Genomic DNA, 10,191 nt, shown 5'->3' with positions numbered 1-10,191 from the left:
CTCATTAATTATGCAAATTAGACCCTGATTTGCATAATTATATTTTGATTATGTCAAGCATCACTTAAGCTACCTACATACCAAAAATCATGATGATCCATCAAACGGTTGTTCAGTTATCCTCTCTCGAAGATTTTCAAAGAAACCACCCTGCAGTTCCAGAACAAGCCGCTAGGGGGACCAAACTCACGTGACTTCTTCCCGAGGACAAGAGCTACCTTCTATCTAAATATCATGACCCTAGCATGTCCAGATCGCGAGATATCAAAACCGGAAGTTGCGCTGCAGTACCAAGGGAAGCCACTAGGGGGCCCAAAATCTAATCATTTCCAGTTTTCGTCACACCCTACCAACACACCAAGTATGAAACCAATCCATCCAGGCGTTCTTGAGTTATCTTGTTGACCAACAGACGGACAGACGGACAGACAGACGGACGGACAGATAAACGCAACTGAAACTAGAATTCCGAGATTTCATACCTCCATGAAATATGATCTTGATATGTAAATGTAAATTTCTTCTTTAATTGTGCAAATGACCTCTGCATTAACATGATATATGCATCGTGAATGTATGTTAACTTTTGATTAACTTACAGATGTCCCAAGTATGACCTTCTCATCATTCACCATTACGAAATCATAGAAGTTTCGCATTAATTATTCAAATTAGGTCATCATTTGCATAATTAGTATCTGTTGAAGTTCCACCTGCCATAGGTTACATACATTACATGTATGTAAGTAGTATAATGTAAAACACTGTAATTATAGAATTTCCTCATTAATTATGCAAATTAAGTCCTCATTTGCATAATTTGCATTTAATTATGTACATCTCTCTCTCAGCTACCTACACACCAAAAATAATGAAAATATGTTGTTCCTGTCTGGACTTATTGGCTTTTAAACATTTCGCCAGAAAGTGCCCTGCAGTTCCAGAACAAGCCGCTAGGGGGCCCAAACTCATGTGACTTCTTCCCAAGCACGAGAGCTACCTATCATCCAAATTTCATGACCCTAGCATGTCCAGATCGCGAGATATCAAAACCGGAAGCTGCAGTACCAAGGGAAGCCACTAGGGGGACCAAATTTAAAATCTAATCATTTCCAGTTTTCGTCACACCCTACCAACACACCAAGTATGAAACCAATCCATCCAGGCGTTCTTGAGTTATCTTGTTGACCAACAGACGGACAGAAGGACAGACGGACAGACGGACAGATAAACGCAACTGAAAATATAACCTCCATGACACATTTCATGGAGGTAAATATAACCTCCATGACACATTTCATGGAGGTAACTATGCTGGAGATTACAAGCAATACGATATCGGAGATTTTACAGTCAAATTTATTACTCAAGTGGAATGCCGGTGGGTTGGTTGCATGACTATGTGTTTTGCAACTGGTTTGGGCTGGCAGATTTGTCGAAGCAGCAACACAAAAAAACACCTGTAAAACATTCTAGAAATCCACACTTGTACAAATACCCTAGAAAACTGCAGTTTTAACTTTAGAAAAATTAAACTCATCTGAAACTGGGTCAACTAAACCGATGGTAGTGGTAGTGGGTGGATATTACATTGATTTGTCTACGAAAAGTAATTGGTCTGTTGCACGATAAATTCGAGCTATCTGTATTACGCAGACGAATTTGTCTGTTTGCCCTGGTTCTTGGATATCGATCAGCCGATTTAACACGCGACAAATATAATTTTGCTTTATCTTGCCGGATTTACTTTTTACTGTTTAGAAATAAATTTCATATGCAAAGTGTGTAACGAAAAGTGGTGTTGCTACAACCCTGATTTCAAGTTGTGAATCCAGAAATCGTAAAACAAAAGTTTCACGAATCTGTAACAAGTAGGCCACAGGTCACAAGTTTCGTAAACAGCCCTATCCTTGAAAAACAACCCCAATGAATGCATATTTCGCACGCTTGCATAATGTTCTGCGTCTACCAGAGAGTCGTGACGTCCGTTGAATGAATTTTTTGTGGTCCCAATTTCTTAAAAGCGGTGGTGCAAGAAGAGAGTACACTTTTCCGACTGAGTTGGGAGAGTGAATCGGTGTTTTGAGAGCGGTCTTCAGACTTGTTGAAGAGGTGAACAATCTCTACGGCCAACTTTTCGGCACTTCTCTGGCAGTTGGTCTTCATTTGGCCAGTCTAATCACTGAAGAGACCTGGGCTAGGCTTAGCCTGGTATCCAGTCTGATCGTGATTGGGGGTATTGGGGTGTTAAGGCAGGTTGTGTCTTCGGGGCCTCTAAGACCTTCCCCCGCCCAGTGCAACAGACCGTCCCGGTAGGAGTGTTACGCTAATTAGAGACAGTATGCTCGGGGATTTGGTTCGTGGAGGGCTAATTAATCTCTCGTGAAATACACACCGGGACGCTTATGTGAGGCGGGCGGGCCAGAGCTCTTGCGGCCCCGACCACGAATCAGACTGGATACCAGGCTAGGCTAGGCTGGGTACCACCCGGATTTTCGCTCCGCAGCGCTCGAGCTAACCTGGGCGGGCGCGCGGTTTTCTAAACACCGCCACCGGTAGGTGGACGCTACGGATAGCGCAGACGACCAACAACGAATAACAAAAAGGTCAGTGACTGTTAAACTATTATTACTATATCTTGAAAGTTCATCTGCGTTGGGTTTTCTGGAGTTTATCAGGGAAGAAGAAATGAGTGTTCACTGTCAGTTATAGCCACCCTTACTGAACAAACTTTGTTTTACCGTAATGACTGTAACCTCAGTTATCGTTCTTTGGTACTTCTGTTACTTAGAATATGTTAGTAACTTCCCCCGGTATAACTAAGAAAATTGTCCAGTCAGTTTGAAATGTCTGTACCTTGCTCCTAAAAGATGAAAGTAAAAGCTCTAGATCTTTTCGGAGAAAAAAAAACGACAAAGTGCGACGTTGTATCTTCCGGTAACGGTATTATATATATTACCGTACCGCAATCATACATGTACTTAGTGTTCATTGATGTATTTTGCAGGTTCGGCTACCAATCCTGTCCTCTTGTCTATCCAATATCTAAAAGCTGACACCGGTACCGTTCAAGTAGAGAAGATACTGACTTTTCAACAGTTTAAAGTTTGAGTCACATATTCTGGCGGCTTTCTGCTAAAAAAAACGTCGTTACTGAAATTTCGAAAGATGAGGCTACCCGTCATGTTGTTTCTCCTGGCCTTGGTGTGCACTTGTGTAGCTTCAGAAACCCCCTGTCCGCCTCAGTGTAGGGTAGCAAGCCGGCTGGAGGACCTACCCACCGACATCAGGCTTAACCAACCTATGGGAGATATCCCTCTCAATTCATGGCTCGTCTGCAATATTTTCATTGGTCTAGAAGGAACTAATTCTACCCCTACGTCCATACCTTGCATGGGTGCGTCCAAATCAAAAGTGGCAGTGATCGGGTATCCGTTCGGAGTTTTGCGGGCAGGGACACTAGCAAGCTATCGGAAAATCACCACTCTGGCTCTGTTAAAAGGCGAAATCGCGGATATTGAGGACAATGCCCTTGCTGGTCTTAGTACCATGAAAAGGTTGGATCTAGCCTTTAACAGGCTGGTTCGTGTGAAACAAAGCTGGTTCTCTGGTCTGGCAAACCTTAATTCGCTGGACCTGTCCAGTAACCAGATAGTTAGGGTGGATCCAGGGTGCTTCAAGGGTCTATCTAACCTTCACTATCTGTACCTGAACGGCAATTATATAGAGAAGGTAGAGCCGGGCTGGTTTACTGGGCTAAACAAGCTGAACCAGCTCAACTTGGAGTCGAACTGCATTCAAGTTATAGCCGCGGGGACGTTCGAACACCTGCCCGAGCTCCATAGACTGGGTCTGAGTGGAAACGGTCTGTCACAGCTGGACGGACGCGCGTTCTGGGCGCTAAATTCTCTCGTTGTCCTCGGTAACATCGGAGCAAGGCCAGACACTGTCTTTCCTGATGCGATAGAACACAACATGGCGTCGTGGAGCCTTGGCTTCGGATTGTCCCCAGATTTCGGCGGTTTCCATCCAATGCAGGAGATGTCTGTTAAGGTAGCCAATCGCCTACTCTGTGTTAGAAACAATCACTACACCAATAAACAGACATTCAGGTGGACTTTTGATCCATCCAGGACCGATGACTACCACACCACTCAGTACCACACCCAATCCTGCAGCAGCTGGGACATTTATTCTCAACAGATCACAAGTCAGGCGCCTTTTGTTGTCATGATCCAACAAGGATCGCTAGACCCACATATTGACGACGCAGACCGATGCAGGCAGGTGTGGGGCGTGGTCGGCCTCACTCTGGCTTTACTTGAGGACTTGAACCTCCGATTGGTCTCCTTTTGGGAAAGAAACGCGAAGAAAGAAACTCTCGCGATTACATTTCATCGGGCACATTCGGCAAACGCCGGAAGCGAAAACTTAAAGAGAGTCACATGTTTTCTACTCAAGAAGAACATCAGCAATCGGCTTGTGTTTGAAGTCCATGGAGCCCATATGCTCAACAAAAGGTACTCAGATCCACACCGGGTCTGTAGAGACCAAGGCGGCGGTCTGACGTCCCAAAGACCACCTGGACGAACGACTGTGTTGCCAGGACAACAGACGACGTCGCCAGGGCAACGGACCACGTTGGCATGGCAACAGACCACGTTGCCAGGACAGCAAACCACGACGCTCATGCCAGGACAACAACAGACCACGTTGCCGTTAACGACATCTTCACCGACCAAGCTAGTTAGTTCTACACAAGATGAACTGAATTCAACCCACCTGCTTATTTTGCTCGTACTGGGAAGTGTGCTAGCGCTGTTACCGGTGTTGGCAATCATTGTTGCGCTACTGGTAAAGAAATGCTCTTTAATCAACCACTTGGACATTCGGGTCAACCAGCCACCTGTTAATGTACCCAGGCGGGCGAGGCCGACCTCTCTACCCGTCGTTTCCCACGTTTCAGACCGTCAGCTCTCTCGTAGGTCGCTGCCAATTTCCCTAGGTACGATCGAAACCGTTTACTGCGAGATCACGGATGACGAGGCCGTCTCAGCTGCCCAGCGGCCCCTCCCTGAACTCCCGCACACGTACTGGGACATTCCCGACGACGGAAAAGTCCTTGAACATGGCGACTCTTGTTGTAGATCATCAATATTGCGTGACATTGAGCCAACCTATGGCAACATACCAGATGAAGACGATGATGACCGGTTGGTGTTCTATGCTGCTGCCACTGACTTGACAGTTTTAGGGCAAAATGGGGAGAGTAGCGGCCCCTGTGTATACCACGACGGTGCTGTGAGGCAGAAGAAGCGTCGGGGCACCGCCTGCGTTTACCACGACGGTGTGGCCACAAATCTACTCCCTCACAAGTCTACACCCAGCGGGCATGTCGGTGTGTATGGCTTAGGCATTGCTGGCAAATCCCATGGCGTAACGTTCTATGGGAATGTGGAGGGAGCCTCTCACGACCAGATTGGCGCTAGGAGAGCTCTTGGAACAAGAAGGGGCACGGCTTTGTTGTCCTCGCGCGAAGACCAAGGCGTGAGAACATACATGAACGCAAGACGTGTAACAGAAACGTATTCACGCGCAAGTCATGGCGTAACACCAACTACAGACGGGTTTATGTCACATGCACACTCCTACTCTATGGAGGACATACCGCAATGTACATGTAACTCACGGCGAAACACCTACTGGTCATGGCAAGTCGTAGGGGACGGTGGTCTCAACATAAATCGATCGTGTTCCCAACCCGCGCTCCCAAACATAGGTGAGATCTCACAGAGTGAAGCGCCCTTACATAACACCAACTGGCCAAGGCAAATAGTAGAAGACAAAATACACAATAGACAAAAATCTTCCCTACCCGTACTCCTCACAGACTCAGCTGAGGTTTCAGGACTGAGTGAAGAGATCCGCACAGTCTCAAACGCGGGTGGAAGGAAACGGAGTATAGTTCGGTGGGCGTCCCTCCCTTCGCTACGACCATCGATGTGTGAGACACCAGCTCAAAATGAAGCGAACAAAAGCCGCACACATCCAGACACTTACTGGCCATGGGATATCCCTACTAATTAAGTACTGCCGCAACTGGCCATGGGGTATCCCTACTACATGTACTAGTAATTCATGTACAGTTGCCGCAACTGGCCATGGGATATCTCTACTAATCATGTACAGTCGCAGACCGTACGGCAACTGGCCATCGGAGATCCCAAATGGGCTGCAGTTGACAAATCGCGTATGTCAAATCTTCGATGACCACCCTAGCAAACATCTACTTAAAGAACGGACTTTACGAACATTTCCATCAGTACAACTTGTGCCTTTTTGAAATAACTGTATTGTATTTGGTATGTTGTACGTATATTGATATTGCGTTGTGCTGAGTAGTGGTTTATACATGTACATGTATATGTGAATACCAGGAAGACTAGCCCCTGGGCCCACCGCTAATGGTATTCAAATAAATTAAGTTTAAAAATTTTACTGGCTACTGGCCAAGGAATATTTGAGCGCGCAAGGCACAAAAATGTACAGTGGCTGTTATATATGCTCTTTTGCACATTGGACACACGTTAGTTCGCTAGACTGACATACACACTATCTATTGTTCGTTTGAGCCTTTGTTTATCTTGAAATCTTGTTGTGATATCTTTAAATCATGTAAACCTTGTTACTTTATTAAAACATGATTGCTCTAATACAGAATGTGGTTGGATACCAATTATCTTTGTTGTGTTTTACTGTCTGATTTGATAGAAATATATTTCATTGGAGATTCCTGGATGCTTTTTTAATCTATAGCATAAACAGAAATACCCTGCCGTGTAAATATAGCTGCAGTACTTAAGCGGACCGCTACACAAGTGGGGCGCTGTTCGGTAAGTCGAGCCCCAAAAGGAAGGACCCACGTGATGCATGACGCAGACGACTCGCACCCGCATTGACGCAAACAACAAACGAAACCTCCGCAACGCAGGTATTCCACGTCTTCAGGTGGCCAACACGGCGTCTTGGGAGGAGGTTCACCCTTCAGGTGAGTTGATGGGTCACACGTTGAGTACACGGTGTATGTTCACTAACAGGACAGACGAACAGTGACGGGGCAGCCCATGCTGTATCCTGGTCACGCACCTGTTTTGTCAGAGCATTAGGACAAGGAATGAAACATAAGGAGGGGGCGGAGCTACTGAAGAGGAGAGGGGTGACCTTCACATGCCTGGCTTCGTGGATATAGCCCTTTTTGTTTACATCAAGGAGCTTCTACTAGGCTTCTGTTCTCTGATTGTGGACAGTTCTCGATTATGTTGGTTTTTACTGAAAATAGATCCACTACACTGTGACGTGACCCCGGCTAATGATATACAATCAGAAAACAGCACATAAAAAACAGAAAGGGGGTCAAGCCCACGAAGCCTGTTTTGGAAAGTAGCGGTGTAACAAAACTCGCAAGAAATTTGACAGAACAAAACTAACTATTACGCCAATTGTGAAAAAAATTCAAACCCACCCATATTAAGGAGTTTTAAAAATACAGCATTTATATCTAATTCAAACATCGTTGCTCGCATCACGCCTGTATTTGTCCTGTGGCCTAGTTTTACAATTTACATACAATGAATGGACAAGTTGTCTGCTCCACACCTATACCGCAGGGAGATTTGATACATTCAATGTTTCAGTCTAGTCGCTATCGTAGCGTGACTGATGTAGTGATTTTTAAACCGGTTTTTCTTCTTTAAACTTTAACTTCGTCTTGACTGTATGTATTGTACTGATTATGCATGCATATAGGCCATTAATATACGTTCAGCCTATGGTTAGGACATGACTATAGTTCTGTAGGTGTACATGGTGACCTGACTGACCTTGACCCACAGTAGTTTTGTTTACTCACCGACCTTTTTTGTCGTGCAGGATACAAGGGCCGTCGTCATTGGAGGAACAGGAATGGCTCTGGACTTTGTGGCGGGGTGTTTCGGGGGCGCGGCGGGGGTGGTGGTCGGTCACCCGTTCGACACGGTCAAAGTCCGTCTGCAAACACAGTCCACCAACAAACCACTCTACAGAGGAACCCTCCACTGCTTCGCAGAGATCGTCAGAAAAGAGACGGCGTTTGGTCTGTTCAAGGGCATGACATCGCCGTTGATCGGACTCACGTTCATTAACGCCATTGTGTTCGGGGTACACGGTAACTTGCTCCGCACACTGGGAGAGGGGCGCCTGCTGAACACGTTTTTGGCGGGAGCGGCAGCCGGGGCCGTTCAAAGCGTCGTCTGCTCGCCTATGGAGTTAGCCAAGACACGTATGCAACTCATGGGGCTAGGAGAAAAGAAGAAGAAAAGGAAAGAAATCAAGAACTCTCTCCACTGCCTATTGAAAATCTACCGAGCAGAGGGCTTGAGAGGGTGTTATAGGGGTATGTTTCTAACACTATGGAGAGATGCGCCGTCGTTTGGAGCGTATTTTGTCACTTACGACACGGTGTGCCAAATGCTTGCTCCAGACGGGAGCGACAATAATACCGGTGTGGGTACGTTGTTGTTTGCTGGGGGTATGGCAGGGGTTTCTGCGTGGCTTATAACCTACCCAGTCGATGTGATGAAGTCGCGTATACAAGCAGACGGGGTGGGAGGAAAGAGCGTGTACAAGGGGACGTCAGACTGCTTTGTCGTGAGTTACAAGTCGGAAGGACTGAAGTTTTTCACTCGAGGACTCAACTCAACACTGATACGTGCGTTCCCCGTTAATGCCGCAACCTTAACTGTAGCCACGCTAGTTTTAAGACACGTGAAAACAGAAACGCTAGATCTAGACAACAAGTGAACATAATGATGACGATTATGTGACAATTATTGGTGATTAAACATACTAGTATCATGATGACGTCGACGTTTGTTGGATATAAAATTCCCGCGCATGACAGGTGGATGGGAGGGGAGCAGGTGGTAGATGGGCGTGGCGCCTACGTCATCAGTGGACGGCGTTCTCATTGGTCCGGAGTCACGGGGTCTATGTCGTCACGAGATCTTAAAGACATCAAAAAAAGGCACAACACGAACTTCCGCAATTCTGCCATTCCAATACAGATCAATTCAGCATTGGAAAATGTGTACCACGCACTCTCGTGCCATGCAGTATTTCCAAATACGTAATTCTGCAACTGCCTAATCAAGCCGCTAGGAGGCGATGTTCCGTAATACTATTTATAGTGGCCAATAAACACAATATATCACTGCACGGTACAAATGCTTGACGTTGCATGAAGACTGTGTGTCGAATATGCAATAGCTGACTAGCTGCTAAGAACTGAGGGAGGAACATTTCAGGGATAAGTGATGTAAATGTTGCAATGATTATATCAGAATAGCGAGTAAATATTATCATTAAATACCCAGTGAAGAGGTTGTATTTTGATGGAGAAGTAACTTTCTCTTTAGATCAGATGAAAAGAAAAGAAAAATAGAATTATGAATAAATTGGTCTTTCATCGAAAACACAACGATACAACTGTGTCTTGTTCTTTGTCATACAAGTCAGAGAGAGAGAGAGAGTGAGTGAGACAGAGAGAGAGAGACAGACAGACAGACAGACAGACAGACAGAGAGCAGATAGCGCAAGGGCACGTCACAAAGATGCCAAATAACAGCGTTTCAGTCGAACCGCAGGTCACCGTAGAACGCGTTATTCTCTAAGATACGGCGTTTGCCGGGTCACGATTTGACCCCGTTGCATGGGTGTAAACAACTGCCAATAGTGCAGCAAAAAGACCTCAGACCTACATAATGTTTACATTTTTTCATATCTACAGGATCTGCCCAGTACAACCATGTAGATATTTCGTGTATTGCAAAATGACAGCGAGCGCTACGGCCTTCCAAAAATTAGCAATTTTTGGTCAGTTTGTTTGTGCTTGTCTTTTTTACTATTTAACTGGATCCCGTTGGCTAATACCACATTGTGATAGCCCACTTCTTAACCTTTACATTGATACCAATGGCCCCTGGTAAATTTTATGGCAAACGGGTTTGCCCCCAAAAAAACTGTGACGATGCGCATATCGCGGTGGTCAAATTTAGCCCAGTTGTAAGCTACTGACACACACCATCCTGAGTTTCCGCTACATTTTGATACATTTCGCGTAATGTCATAAAATTCGTTTCTTGGTATGAGAAACTG

The 10,191-nt window shown here is 45.6% G+C and overlaps 1 protein-coding gene across 1 annotated transcript; it reads left to right on the top strand.

Moving 5' to 3' along the window:
* The first annotated feature begins 6,858 nt into the window (after positions 1 to 6,858).
* Positions 6,859 to 9,453, top strand: LOC109468616 (mitochondrial basic amino acids transporter-like). The gene is made up of 2 exons (XM_019766931.1): positions 6,859 to 7,048; positions 7,930 to 9,453. The coding sequence occupies exon 2, from the start codon at positions 7,963 to 7,965 to the stop codon at positions 8,836 to 8,838; it is 876 nt and encodes a 291-aa protein (XP_019622490.1). The 5' UTR covers positions 6,859 to 7,048; positions 7,930 to 7,962; the 3' UTR covers positions 8,839 to 9,453.
* Positions 9,454 to 10,191: the final 738 nt, after the last annotated feature.

This window comes from Branchiostoma belcheri, unplaced genomic scaffold, assembly GCF_001625305.1.
Source record: "Branchiostoma belcheri isolate BF01 breed outbred unplaced genomic scaffold, Haploidv18h27 scaffold2, whole genome shotgun sequence".
Taxonomy (NCBI): domain Eukaryota; kingdom Metazoa; phylum Chordata; class Leptocardii; order Amphioxiformes; family Branchiostomatidae; genus Branchiostoma; species Branchiostoma belcheri.
The sequence above is the reverse complement of the archived record's forward strand: the minus strand, read 5'-3'. Positions and strand labels throughout refer to the sequence as shown.